The 14,400-nt window shown below is 53.0% G+C and overlaps 1 protein-coding gene and 1 non-coding gene across 3 annotated transcripts in view; both read right to left on the reverse strand.

Annotated features, from left to right (window-relative positions):
* Positions 1-14,400, reverse strand: part of SUPT5H (SPT5 homolog, DSIF elongation factor subunit) — a 32,753-nt gene that overhangs the window by 1,514 nt on the left and 16,839 nt on the right. For both annotated transcript variants that reach the window (XM_055247827.2, XM_055247825.2), the window contains 18 exons: positions 10,420-10,671; positions 8,915-9,004; positions 8,741-8,811; positions 6,604-6,709; positions 6,293-6,386; positions 6,067-6,203; positions 5,183-5,338; positions 4,934-5,080; positions 3,953-4,099; positions 3,727-3,852; positions 2,674-2,758; positions 2,237-2,356; positions 2,051-2,153; positions 1,835-1,962; positions 1,640-1,745; positions 1,051-1,209; positions 770-938; positions 454-657 (listed from right to left, as the gene is read on the reverse strand). In XM_055247827.2, the coding sequence (XP_055103802.1) occupies positions 454-657; positions 770-938; positions 1,051-1,209; positions 1,640-1,745; positions 1,835-1,962; positions 2,051-2,153; positions 2,237-2,356; positions 2,674-2,758; positions 3,727-3,852; positions 3,953-4,099; positions 4,934-5,080; positions 5,183-5,338; positions 6,067-6,203; positions 6,293-6,386; positions 6,604-6,709; positions 8,741-8,811; positions 8,915-9,004; positions 10,420-10,671 (2,400 nt within the window). The remainder of the gene's footprint in view (positions 1-453; positions 658-769; positions 939-1,050; positions 1,210-1,639; positions 1,746-1,834; positions 1,963-2,050; positions 2,154-2,236; positions 2,357-2,673; positions 2,759-3,726; positions 3,853-3,952; positions 4,100-4,933; positions 5,081-5,182; positions 5,339-6,066; positions 6,204-6,292; positions 6,387-6,603; positions 6,710-8,740; positions 8,812-8,914; positions 9,005-10,419; positions 10,672-14,400) is intronic.
* On the reverse strand, positions 7,177-7,248 carry LOC129467168 (small nucleolar RNA ZL116). Its single transcript, XR_008652299.1, has one exon. It is a non-coding gene; the product is annotated as a small nucleolar RNA ZL116 (small nucleolar RNA).

The raw sequence follows: 14,400 nt of genomic DNA on the forward strand, positions 1-14,400 counted from the left end.
CTGACCTGAGGTGATCTGCCCACCTCGGCCTCCCAGAGTGCTGGGATTACAGGTGTGAAGCACTGCCCAGCCCCCTTTGGCTCTTTATGTTCCAGCCACAACAAACCCTTCAGCTCCCGGAATGTGCCCAGGTTCTCCTCACCTCCAGGCCTCTGCACATGCAGTTCCCTCCATTTGGAACACACTCACCCCAGTCACTTTCCTTAGCTTACTCCTATTCATTTGTCAGGTCTTGGCTCAGATGTCTCCTTCCCCAGGCAGCCCTCCCTGATTCTCCACTAAATCGGGTAAGGTGCCTCCTTTGGGTTCACATAGCTCCCCTTGCCCTCTAGGCTTCCTCAGTCCCAGCTCTGCCCACTCTGGGCTGTCACCATCTGGGGACAGGTCTGTCCCCAGTTTAGGGGGTACCAAGGACAGGATGCCTGCTCACCCACCACCCTGGGCCCCACGTACCGTGACACTGCGGATGACACCTGTCTGTCCCACCACCTGTGTATCCAGGTAGGTGTCCCGCACCTTCACCTGAATGTCAGTGGTCACCCAGTCGCTGGAGTTCTGCTCGATGCCTGAGCCTGGGGTGTGTGGGTTGTAGCCACCAGGGGAGGGAGCTCCAGGTGTCATAGGACTGTACCCAACAGGACTCGGGCTGGGGCTAGCCTGCAGGGGAAAGAGGAAGTGTCACTGGAAATAGTCATCTGGCCTGGCCAACCCTATATGCCCAAAGCCACCCTAGCCCACCACCCTCCAGGGCAGGCAGGCAGACCATTACCTGATAGGCCATGGGCGAGGGTGTAGGGTGGTAGCTGGCCGGGGAGTGGGTATTCTGGTAGCCTGCTGGGCTTGGCGCCACCTGGTGGTAGCTCTGGGGGCTAGGGCTGGGCTGGTAGGAACCTTGTGGGGAGGGGGCAGCATAGGGAGAGAACTGGTCTGTGTTGTACCTGCAGAGACAGGAGAGAAGGGGGCATTTGTCGGAGGAGGGAGGGGAAAACAGGTGGTGGCAGTAGGAGGCTTTGGGCAGCGGTAGACGAGGGCGGGCCCCAGTGGACTCACATGGCCGGCGTCCCTGGCGTCTGCGGGTTGTACTGTGGGTTGACCTGTGGGGACGAGGGGTCTGGGTAGCCAGGTGTTTGGGGATTGGGGGTTCCCCCATAGGCCTGCGGGGACGGGGTGGGCTCATCGTCGAAAGCATACTCATATTCTTCCTCAGCCCTGTTGAGAGAAAAGTCTGTTGAGAGCGACTGTGGTGATAATGGGGTGGATGCTTCCAGAACAGCACCCTACACCAGACCCCGAACTGAAGCAATTTCATTCTCACGGGAGCCCCATCCAGAGGCACTCCTGATGTTATTTTCCTTCCACAACTGACACTGTGGCGGACAGAGATGAGGGTGCCCTCCCAAGGTCACCCCACCCAGGCAATCTTTCTCCAGGCCCAGGGGTAACCACAATCATTACTGAGGCTGGGGCTGGAGAGGAGGCCGCTTTGCCCCTGCCCCGCCATGCTGTGCCTCCTCCTTCAAAGGGACCAGCCTGAGGCTAGGAGCAGAGAATGCTGTGTGGGCCCCACAAACCCCTCCATGCCCCAGACACCCAGCATCATCCCTCGCACACACCAGAACCTGGGGAACCCTGGACTCACCGTGACGGCGTGTTGGGGTTGTTGGGGTCCCAGGCCCCACTCTGGGCAGGAGTGCGGCTGCCATCATGCAGGGGTGTCTGCGAGCCGTAGTGTGGGGTGCGGCTGCCTGGAATCGGGGAAATGAGTGTGTCTGTCAGTCCTGTCCCTTCTCTAGGTCCCCCTAGCCCCTCTTCCCTGTCCCCTGCGGGCACTCACCATCCTGGAGGGGCGTCTGTGAGCCGTACATAGGTGTTCGGGAGCCAGAGCCATACATGGGCGTCTGGGAGCCATACATGGGCGTCCGCCCATAGGTCGAGGTCATGCCACCTGGGCGCCGTGAGCCCCTGTGGACGCGGAGAACCAATGGGGTGAGCAGAGCCCTCTCACTGCCCAGCAAGTCCCACCCTGACCCTCCCCAGGCCCTGCCCGTACACCGTGGTGAGCCGCTGACGGTCCACAGAGATGGTCTGGCAGGTGGAGTGCAGCTCCACACGGGCCGTGGACTCCGTGGCATCCTTCACCACACCGATGTAGCCTGCGGTGGGGGCAGGAGGTCAGGCTGGGCAGGCTCTCCTTCACCAGGCCCCTCCCCAGGCCTCCCCAGGCCTCGCAGGTCACCTTTGTAGGGCCCCTGGGAGATGCGCACGGTCTGGCCGATGAGTTCGTTGTCCCTCCGGCCCCGGCCCCTGCTCATGCCACCACTGCCGCCACCTGGGCTACCAAAGCCACCACGCTGACCTGGGGATGGGGGAGAATGTCACTGGTCCCCCACGGCTGTGCCCACAGCAAGGGCACCATCAGAACGTTCCTTTCACTTGCTTGACTCCTCCCTACTTGGGTTAAGAGCCTCCTCTGCCCACCCCTGCCCCTTGGCTTTCCTATGGAAGCCCTGACCATTCTGGGCTGTCACTGTGGTGTCTACCCTCCTATGGGTGGTGAACCCCCTAATAGCAGTGCCCAGCCCAGCACAGGCACTCAGTGAGTGTAGGCTGAACAACCAAGTTCCCTTCAGCCCCTTCTACCCACCACATCCCCTGATCCTGAACCCCTCTCACCTCCAGCACTGGGGTGCATGGGGCTGCTGATCCGTGGACTCATAGGCGCAAAGCCACCCACGGTGAAGTTGGTCACATCACGGGGCTAGGATAGAAGCGAGGAGTGAACTGGCAGGCAGGGGATAGGGGAATCACAAACCACAGGAACTCATCATCCCATGTGCAGGACCCTGAGGAGACCACCCAGCCACCCATACCCCAGGCCTGAATTCCTCTGTGACGCCTGGTCCTGCACACTTTCCTACAAGCCCCACCTCAGGGCCTTTGCACTTGCTGTTCCCCCAAAATGCTCACTCTCCATCCCTTCATTCAGGTCTCTGCTCCAATGTCGCCTCCCACTGAGGCCTTTTCTATCCTCCTCTGTCTAAAACGGCAGCCCTAGTCACTCCCTGTCTCCTGAGCCCATTCTGTTATCTTCACAGCACCTGCCATCATCTCACGCTGTATGATGGGTTTATCTGTCTGTACACCTCTGGAGTATCAGTTCTGGGAGAGCAGAGTTTTTTTGTCTTGTTCACCACTGGTTCTCCAGTGTCTGGCACCTAACAGGTGCTCAGTAAAATGAAATGAATAAATAACTTGGTGAGGCCGGGCATGGTGGCTCACGCTTGTAATCCCAGCACTTTGGGAGGCTGAGGCGGTCGGATCACAAGGTCAGGAGATCGAGACCACGGTGAAACCCCGTCTCTACTAAAAATACAAAAAATTAGCCAGGCGCGGTGGCGGGCGCCTGTAGTCCCAGCTACTCGGAGAGGCCGAGGCAGGAGAATGGCGTGAACCCGGGAGGCGGAGCTTGCAGTGAGCCGAGATCGCGCCACTGCACTCCAGCCTGGGTGACAGAGCGAGACTCTGTCTCCAAAAAATAAAAATAAAAAATAACTTGGTGAACAGCTCAGAATCCCAAATAAACCTTCTCATTCTTTGCCAAGGACCTGACAGTGACACTGCTCTCCTAATCCCTCACAAGCCCAATCTTGTCACTTCTGGAGCCAGAGGGGGCTGGAGAGCTGAGCCAGGTACCCAACACACAGGGTCCTGCCATGCCCACCTCACCTTTGAGCCCCCAGCCAGCACCAGGTGGCGAGTCTTGCAGACAAACATGCCCCCGTTCTCCACCAGTTTCTTGCAATGTAGGAAGGCGAAGCTTCGGAAGAGATGGCGAATCTCCCCCTCTCGGCCCTAGCCAGGGAGAGAAGGGTCACTCTCTTGACCATGTCTCCCTCACCCCCAACCAACCAAATTCTTTCAGATGCAGCTCAAAAGCAGGAATTGTACTCACTGAGTGGGGGCCATCAATGACCTTAACGATGTCTTTCACATGGATGTTGTTCTGCTCTGAGTCCAAGGCCACAGCAAAGCGGTTGTCCTTCTTCCTGGTCACAGCCTGATGTCTGACAGTCACCACCTTCCCGTACATGTTCAGCACCTACAGAGGGAGAGCAGGGAGGCTGTGGGGGTGAGAATGGGAAGGGGAGACACGGGGCAAGGGTTCCCTAAAGTGGGATAATCCTTCCTTGTGGGAGACGGTCCCAAGCTCCACAAGGCATCTCAACTCCCTGGCTGCAGGGTAGGCAGGCAGAGTGCCACCCTTTAGGTACTGGGTCAACCAAAAATGTTCCCAGTCATTCTAAAACACCCTTTGGGAGGAGACTCCACCCCTGATTGGGCAGCAGGGACCTGAGAGATGGAAGAAGGGGCTGATAGCAACATTGTTCATCCATCGTTCTGTGTCAGGCCCCGTAAGATTTCACTGAAGCCTCAAAACTTCCTCTGAGGTGGATTCTATCATGATTTCCATCTTACAGAGGGAAACTCAGGCTCGGAGAGGGTGAGTCACTAGCCCAGGGGTCACACAGCACAGAAGCAACAAAGCTGAGATGTGGATGTGGACTCCACGGTCCTAAGTACTGTGCTCCGCGACTCCCACATCCATGAGGAAGGAGCAAAGGCAGGAGGGCACATGTGGCACTCCATCCTTGAGCGAGGAACAGCCACCAGGGCACAGATCTAACCTCAGGGAATCATTCACTACGAACAGAGGAGACACTGCTCTCGTTTCCACTTTACAGGGTGTGAAAACAGGCACGGGGAGGGATCAATGACTTGCCATGTACCCACTATCAGCCAGTCAGATGTGAGTGACAGAGCCAGGTCTGCAACCCAGAGCAGTCTGGGGGCTCTGCCACCTCCTAGGGTGAGGGGTTGAGGAACAGGAAGCCTCCTAAAAGCAAGTCCCTGCCACAGAGCACAACACACACACCTGGAAGGTCTCCCGTTCTAGTCGCACGATGACACCCACAGTCTGGGGATCCAGCTGCACCAGCTCGCCCCATTCATGCTGGCCCCCAACATCCACACCTGATGCTGTCTCTGAGCAGAGCTGCAGGTCCCGGGGGAGCACCTTCAGCTGCCAGGGATAGTGAAAGGGGTGAGGCCCGGTCCAGGTGACTCACCTACCTGGGTCTCCTCTTGGCACATGCACCCTTCCCCGACCCTTCTATCCACCTACCTCATGCATGGTGAGGTCAGAGAACAGGATAACGAAATTCTCCTCCACCCGCACAATGAGGCCTGTGTCGCCCTCAAATCGGCCGGCAATCACCTTCACGTGGTCGCCCATCTTGAAGTATTTCCGAAGTTCCTGGGCTGGGAACTCCAACATGTCCTGGGGGATTGGGTATGTGGACAACAAACAGGTGAGGGGAGACCACCACAACCTGCCTGCCCCTCCTGTCTTCAGAATCCACTCATGTTCTCGAACACCCCACTTCAGGCTCACACCACCCACCCCAGACTACTTTAGTCCACCTAGACGACCCCTCAGACTGCCCCAGAAACAGCTGACCCCAGACACAGGACACCAACCTGGACAACCTTTACCCCAGCCCGCCCTCAAGACACACAATGCCTACCTATACCCACAGAGAGCCTGCCCCTCAGACACGGGACCTCCGACTGGACAGCTCCTCAGCCCCACCCAGAGACAGCCTCACCCCACACATCACATTGGGCCTGCACAACCCCTCAGACACACACCAGACACAGACAAACACACACCCCGCTCTAAGCAAACAAAATCAAGCCCCCACCTCAGATTACTCCATGGTTAATCACACTCTCAACCCAGTACTACCCAGATATCTTGCTTTTCAGAAACAAAAGATAGACCAAGTCACTCTCCAGAGACAGACACCACCAGGCAGGCCTGCTGCCCAGCGACCCTGAGCTGCACTCAGATAGGGCCTCTCTCAGGCACCTGAGAACACTAGAAGGGCCTCAACTTACCCTCCTGGAAACCAGGTGTCACCAGGCACACCACCACCTCGACAGCCACATACAGCCAGATGTGCCTGAACACTCCAACCCCTGCCCCTGGGAACACCGGGCACCTACCTTGAGGTCCTCATGCTTGGGCATGATGGTGATCTTGTTGCCATCCACACTGAGGATCTTGCCCTGCAGGTTGATGAGCTCACCCTCACAGACCTCCACGTTGTCCCCAGGTTGGAAGTTGTGCTCCCGCTCCTTCCCTGCAGGGGCAGTCGTAGGGCTGACTCGGGGGTTGCCACCATGGGCCGCCCCTGCTCCTTGGCCCAGGTTATAGAGGGGGATCAAATACCTGTGCTCTCAGTCACCACCTCCAGGTCGATGCCCTCTGGCTGGTCCTCAAACTTTTCCAGCTCAGAGAGTGTGGGCTTCACACCCTCCGTGATCTAAGCCCCAAGCGGTGAGGGGAAGAGAAGGAAATGGACCAAGGTCAGTGCAACAGCCCAGCTGAGTGGGCTGAGTGGGCCCTAGGGGAATACTTCTCCTAGGGAACACTCCTAACTTGAGGAGTGGGACAGAACCAGATAATCCACAGCCCAGGGCCTCACGTGCAGGAGAACACTCACACCACCCCCATTACCAATGCCCCTCTGGGATCCTCACCACAGCAGACATGGCGAAGCTCTTGAACAGAAAGCCCTTCCGGCTGTAACGGTTCCCCTCAAAGATGAGGAAGTCACCATCAGAGGCAACATCACCCCCCAGGGACCTGGAATTTGATGGGAGAGAGAAGATTAGAAGGGAGAGTCACGAAGAGAATCTTGCTGTACCTCAGTCTTCTCAGCTGGCAACAGGGGGAGAGGACCACAGGCAGACTGACCCATCCCATCCCAGCACACACCCTCTGGGCAGCAGTGACTTCTCACAAACCCCAAAGGCCCACCTCCCACCTACCTGCACTCCTCCACCCATTCCCTGATTTATCTTTCACCAGAGCACCGATCACCATCTGACGAGCTAGTGTTTGACCTGTCCCCCTAACTAGCATGTCAGCTTCAGAAGGTCGGGGATGTAACATTCACTAAATTTCACCAAGAATAGTGCCCAATACACAGAAAGTATGCAGTAAACATTAGCTGAACAAAGTAACAGTTTCAGACAATGATACCAGTTAATATTCGCAGAGCACTCAGCCTGGCCTGCACATTCATGACCTCACAGACTCTTCCCCAAATCTGTGACATCAGTAACTGCTCATCATTTCCAGGTGAGGGAATGCAGGCTCAGGAAGGTTACATCACATGCCCAAGGTTGCCAAGCCAGAGTCTTGACAGGTTTCAAAAGCAAGCAGGTGGGACTCCCAAGCCTGCAGCTCCCAGCCCCAAATGTGGAGTGGAGGCCGCTTAGTGCCTGTTCCATGTCTCTGGGGTGGGGAAGGAGCCTCCTTCACGGAGGAGCAGGTCAAGTTCCTCCTGCACTCATGCAATCGCCTTCTCCCATGATGAATCTGGGAGAGGGGCCAACACGTTGGGGTATGTTGGGGTACTGGGCATGTTGGGGTACTTGGTCAGCTGGCTTGCTGGGGGGTGGGGAAGGGAGCACTAGGGTTTGCTCTTTGCAAAGAGAAGTTCAGGTGAGTCGAAACCAGTGGTATAAATGGGTCCGAACTCAGGCAGGTGAAGTATTAGCAAGGCCCTTCGGTGCAGACTCAAAGGTGCATTCCACAGCTCTTCCTTTATCTGAAGGAAAACCTGACTGGCTGAATCGCACACAATTAGTTCTAGAACAGGACCAGAGGGAAGAGTGTCACTGGCACCTCTCGTTTCTCCATGTCCTCCTCTCCTGCCCTCCCTGCCGGAGCCCCCAGTTGGCCCTGGGATGTTGAAATTCCTGGGCTGCTCCAATTCTCTACCCAGCTAGGGAGTCTGGGGGACATCCTGAGGGAAACGGGCTCCATACCCCCCCATCTCAAGTGGGCATAAGCAGATCAGGAAAGGAGACTTTCTAAAGCCTGACATAGTCCATGAATCCCATTTCAATATATCATACCATGGATCACACTTACTATGTGCCAAGTGCATTCTGAGTACATACGCATACTAATTTCTTTAATTCTCACTATAATCTATAATCTGAGGAAGCAGAGGTTGTTTTATTTTTTTTTGAGACGGAGTCTCGCTCCGTCACCCAGGCTGGAAGGCAGTGGCACGATCTCGGCTCACTGCAACTTCTGCCTCGTGGGTTTAAGCAATTCTCCTGCCTCGGCCTCCCGAGTAGCTTGGATTACAGGTGCCCACCACAACCCTTGGCTAATTTTTATATTTTTAGTAGAGACAAGGTTTCACCATGTTGGCCAGGCTGGTCTTGAACTCCTGACCTCAAGTGATCCGCCCGCCTCGGCCTCCCGAAGTGCTGGGATTATAGGTGTGAGCCACCACGTCCGGCCTCATCAATCTTCTTAAATTTTTTTTTAACTTTTTTCTTTTTATTATTATATTATTTTAAAAGACGGGATCTCATTATGTTGCCCAGGCTGGTCTCGAACTCCTGGCCTCAAGCAAGCCTCCTGCCTTAGCCTTCCAAAGTGCTCCCTCCCACTGCGCCCAGCTTCATCAATCTTTATAGCAGAAGAAACTGAGGCACAGGGATGTGAAGTGACTTGCCTGAGGCTACACTGCCAAGCTAATCAATTCACAGGCTAAACCTGTGGCGGGGCCACTTCTGGGGAGGAACCTGCAAAACGCACATTCTGCACACTGGCCCTGGGGACCCAGCCCAGCCAGTCCCCAAGGACACGCACCTGATCTTCTCAGCATCAAACAGCCTCTGTGGAGGCCGCTTAAACTTCTTCCTTTTGGCAAACCAGTCTTTCTATGGAGGAAAGGGGCATGGGTGGGAAGGGTGAGGGAGGGGGCTTGGCCACCAGCCAGATCGAGCACACCTCCTCCCCCAGGCCACAGATTCCCCTGAGTACCAAGCTCATGCGGGCCTTGATGCGATCGTAGTCGATGCGCGGGATCATCTTCAGGGAGATGGTGTTCTGGCTGGGCTCCACGTAGTCCACCTGAGCAGGGCGAGCAGGAGGTCAGCAGGGCCCCAACCTACTCCCTGACCCCAGACACAAGAAGGGTCAGGAGATGCTAGGAAGGAGAAGGGACGCAGGATGGTGGGGAAGAAACCAGGCTGCTGACCACTACCAAAAGTCCCACTCTAGCTTGTCTCTCCCCTCAACTCTGGCACTGAGAAGCCACTGCCTGCTTGGTATCTCCACCTAGATGTCTAAAGGTCCCTCAAATCCAGGACAACCACAGCCAAACCGCTGATTCCCCCAAACCTGCCGCCTCCCTCTGCTCAGGCACACAACCTGGGAGCCACGCTTGACTCCTTTGTTTCTCTTACACCCACACCCGACCCGTTGGCAAATTCCATCAGCTCTGCCTTCAAAATACCTGACCTCTTCCCCTCCTCCACTGCAGTCTCAGCATTCCAAATCCAAAAACCCAAAAGGCTCAAAAATAGGAAACCTTGTGAGCACCAACATGATGCTCGAAGGAAATGCTCACTCTTGGATTTTCAGATTTGGGATGCTCAACCGTAAGTATAATGCAAATATTCCAAAAGCTGAAAAAATCTGAAATCTGAAAAACACCTCTGGTCTCAAGCATTCAGGTTAGAGACACTCAACTTGTATTAGGGTCTTGGTCCCATCCCACCAGCACTGCCCCCTGGGTGGGATGTGCTACAGCAGCAGCCTCCTCCCTGGTCTCCATGCTCTTGCCCATGGCCCCCTCCAGGCTATTCCCAGGTTTCTCAGCCTTGGCACTATTGACTTTTTGGGCCAGGTAATTTTTTGTTGTGGGCAGCCATCCTGTGCATTGGAGGATGTGTGTGTCTAGCATTTCTGGCTTTAACCCACTAGACGCCATAATCATCAACCCCCTCCCCAGCTGACGTAACCAAAAATGTCTCCAGACATTACCAAATGTCCCCTGGGGAAACATCGCCTTGGCTTAAGAACCAGTGGTCTAGTCTCAACACAGTCACCAGAGAAATCTTATTAACATTGAAGTCAGCCTGTGTGCCTTAGAGCCCTCCCATCCTACGCCAGTGAACACCAAAGCTCTCCAATGGGCCGCAAGCCCTCGTGAGCTCCCTGACTCATCTCGCGCCATCCCTGCTGTAGCCAGTGACTGTGCCATCCTATCTCCCAGGCCACTCCTGCTGCCTACAGCACTCCTCCCCAAGAGCTCCACATGCCTCACGCCCTCCACTCCTTCAGACCTTTACTCAACACGCCTGGGAATGTGCATGGAAGATGGCCATCCGTTTCCTCTGTGCTCACAAAACCCAGGCTCTGCTTCACCTCATCTGAGTGGGGTTCTATTCTCTGCAGCACAAAGAGGGTGGGAAGGACAAAAGGAAAGGAAGGGAGAACAGAATGGAGGGACCCTGACCCCCATGCCACCCTGCCCCCGGCACCTGAGCAATGTCATCCTTGTAGATGCCCCGTTTGAGGCGGACCCAAGACTTTGGTTTCAGGTTGGCCACCTCCTTCACTACTTTGAGCACATCTGTCATCTCCTTGATGGGCACCATCTGCTGGTTCCAGTAACCAAGCCGCAGGTTGCCCACTCCCTCAATGGCCTGCTTCACGTGGGTCTGCTTGTAGGCCTCCACGTAGATGTAGCCCTTCACATGCTCTGGTGCCACTACTGACTTGATCTGCAGGGGCTGCAGGGAGAGCCGGTGGAAGGAGAAAACAATGAGACATAATGGCTAATAACAGAAATGACTGCCACTCATCAGCAGTCCCTCTTCTAGAAATTTATTCCACAGAAACACAGTGGCACAATGACATGGACACAAAGGTGTTCCCTGCAGAATTATTTATCACAGCAAACAAACCAGACTAAAAATTTAAAAAATATCCAGAAACAGTAACTAGTTAATTTATGGCTTAATGTACCATGAAATACAATGTTGCAGTTAAAGAATACAAAAACTAGATGGGTGTGATGGCACATGCCTGTAGTCCCAGCTACTCAGGAGGCTGAGTGGGGAGGATTGCTTGAGCCCGGGAGGTTGAGGCTGCAGTGAGCTGAGATCGCACCACTGCACTCCAGCCTGGGCAACAGAGTGAAACCCTGTCTCTTAAATATAAAAAATAAAATAAAAATTAGATTAACCTGTATGTACTAATATAGAAAGCTATCCAACATATGTTCTGTATTTTTAAAAAGCAACTAGAGCCGGGCACGGTGGCTCATGCTTGTAATCCCAGCACTTTGGGAGGCCAAGGCGGGTGGATCACTTGAGGTCAGGAGTTCAAGACCAGCCTGACCAACATGCAGAAACCCCGTCTCTACTAAAAATATTCAAAATTAGCCGGGTGTGGTGGCACATGCCTGTCATCCCAGCTACACGAGAGGCTGAGGCAGGAGAGTCTCTTGAACCCAGGAGGCGGAGGTTGCGGTGAGCTGAGATCGCACCATTGCACTCCAGCCTGGGCAATAAGAGCAAAACTCCGTCTCAAAAAAAAAAAAAGCAACTAAAAGAAGAACCAAGAAAGGAGTGGTTACATCAGACAAAATATACTTTAAGACAAAAATTGCTACCAGAGACAACAAAAAACATTTGTTTTTTTTTTTGAGACGGAGTCTCGCCCTGTCACCCAGGCTGGAGTGCAGTGGCGCAATCTCGGCTCACTGCAAGCTCCGCCTCCCGGGTTCACGCCATTCTCCTGCCTCAGCCTCTCCAAGTAGCTGGGACTACAGGCGCCCGCCACCACGCCCGGCTAATTTTTTGTATTTTTAGTAGAGACAGACTTTCACCGTGGTCTCGATCTCCTGACCTTGTGATCCGACCGCCTCAGCCTCCCAGAGTGCTGGGATTACAAGCGTAAGCCACCGCGCCCGGCCAACAAAAAACATTTTATAACAATAAAAAGGTCAATCCATCAAGAAGATAGAATTACAAATGTATATGAAACTAACAGAGCCTCAAAATATATGAAGCAGAAACTAATGAAAATGAAGGAAGAAACTGACAACAGTAACAATCGTTGACTGCAATACCCTGCTTTGAATCATGGATAGAGCTAGACCCAAGATCAACAAGGAAAGAGAACACTTGAGCAACACTGTAAGCCAACTAAACCTAATAGCCAGCTACAGACAGAACATTTCACCTTCAATTTCCACTTAGTAAGCGGAAATGGGAAAAAAGAACACTTCATCTAACAACAGCAGAATGCACTTTCTTCTCAAGGGCATATTGAACTTTCCAGAATAAACCACAGGTTAGGCCATAAAACACGTCTCAGTAAACATAAAAGAACTAAAATCATATAAAGTATATTCTCCACCCATATGTAATGAAGTTAAAAACCAACAGAAAGATACTTAGGAAATTCACAAATACATGGCAACACACTCCTAGATACCAAAACTTATGAGATTTGGAAAAAGCCATGCTTAGAAGTAAACGTATAGCTGTAAATACCAACTAAAAGAAAAAAAAAGGCCAGGAGCGGTGGCTCATGCCTGTAATCCCAGCACTTTGGGAGGCCGAGGCAGGTGGATCACTTGAGGTCAGGAGTTCAATACCAGCCTGGCCAACATGGTGAAACCTTGTCTCTACTAAAAATACAAAAATTAAGGCCGGTTGGCCGGGCACAGTGGTTCATGCCTATAATCCCAGCACTTTGGGAGGCTGAGGGGTGGATCACCTGAGGTCAGGAGTGCAAGGTCAGCCTGGCCAACATGGTGAAACCCCGTCTCTACTAAAAATACAAAAAAAGAAAAAATATTAGCTGGGCATGGTGATGGGTGCCTGTAATCCCAGCTATTTGGGAGGCTGAGGCAGGAAAATCGCTTGAACCTGGGAGGTGCAGGTTTCAGCGAGCCGAGATCGCGTCATTGCACTCCAGCCTGGGCAATGGTGCAAGACTCTGTCTCAAAAAAAAAAAAAAAATTAAGGCTGGGTGCAGTGGCTCACATCTGTAATCCCAACACTTTGGGAGGCCAAGGTGGGCCAATCACCTGAGGTCAGGAGTGCGAGACCAGCCTGGCCAACATGCTGAAACCCCATCTCTACTAAAAATACAAAAATTAGCCAGGCATGGTGTCGGGCACCTGTAATCTCAGCTACTTGGGAGACTGAGATAGGAGAATCAGTTGAGCCTGGGAGGCAGCGGTCGCAGTGGGCCAAGACTGCATCATTACATTCTAGCCTGGGCAAGAAGAGTAAAACTCCATCTCAAAAAAACAAACAAACAAACAAAAATGAAGTCTTGATATATGCTACAATATGGATGAGTCTTGAAAACATTAAGTGAAGCAAGTCAGTCACAAAAGGCGACATATTGTATGATTCCCTTTGTATGAACCATTCAGAGTTCAAATAGTCAAATCCACGGAGAAAGAAAGTAGATTCGTAGTTACCAGGAGCTGTGAGGAGGGAAGAATCGGGAGTGATGGCTAATGGGTATCAGTTTCTTTTTGGGATAATGAAAATGTCCTAGAATTAGACGGTGATGATGGTTATGAATATACTACAATATATAAATTCCACCATAGTTTACACTTTAGAAAAATTAAATTTTAGGCTGGGCACAGTGGCTCAGAACTGCCATCCCAGCACTTTGGGAGGCCAAGGTGGGTGGATCACTTGAGCCAGGAGTTCAAGACCAGGCTGGCCAACATGGTGAAACCCCGTCTCTACTAAAAATACAAAAAAATCAGCCGGGCATGGTGGTGGGTGCCTATAATCCCAGCTATTCGGGAGGCTGAGGCAGAGGTTGCAGTGAGCCGAGACCACACCATTGCACTCCAGCCTGGGCAACAAAAGTGAAACTCCATCTCAAAAAAAAAAAAGAATAATCAGAGACATAACTCAAATGAAGTAACTAGAATTTTACCCCAGGGTACCATGTACGAGGATTAATTTTTTAATATTATTATTATTTTATTTTATTTTTATTTTTTCTGAGACAGAGTCTCGCTCTGTTGCCCAGGCTGGAGTGCAGTGGCACGAGCTTGGCTCACTACAACCTCCGACTCCTGGGTTCAAGCAATTCTTCTGTCTCAGCCTCCCGAGTAGCTGGGATTACAGACATGCACCACCACGCCTTGCTAATTTTTTGTATTTCTGGTAGAGACGGAGTTTCACCATGTTGGTGAAGCTGGTCTTGAACTCCTAACCTCAGATGATCCACATGCCTCAGTCTCCCAAAGTGCTGGGATTACAGGCGTGAGCCACTGCGCCCGGCCTATTATTATTTTCTTTGTAGAGACCAGGTGTCACTATGTCACTATGATGTCCAGGCTGGCCTCGAACTCCTTTTACCTCAGCCTCCCAAAACACTGGTATTACAGACATTAGCCACCGCACCTCGCCAAAAGGTACCTTTTCAGCCTCCCTGTTGGGGAATCATACCCCACAAACCCCAGTCTCACCCAT

The sequence above is a fragment of the Symphalangus syndactylus genome, chromosome 17, assembly GCF_028878055.3.
Source record: "Symphalangus syndactylus isolate Jambi chromosome 17, NHGRI_mSymSyn1-v2.1_pri, whole genome shotgun sequence".
NCBI lineage: Eukaryota > Metazoa > Chordata > Mammalia > Primates > Hylobatidae > Symphalangus > Symphalangus syndactylus.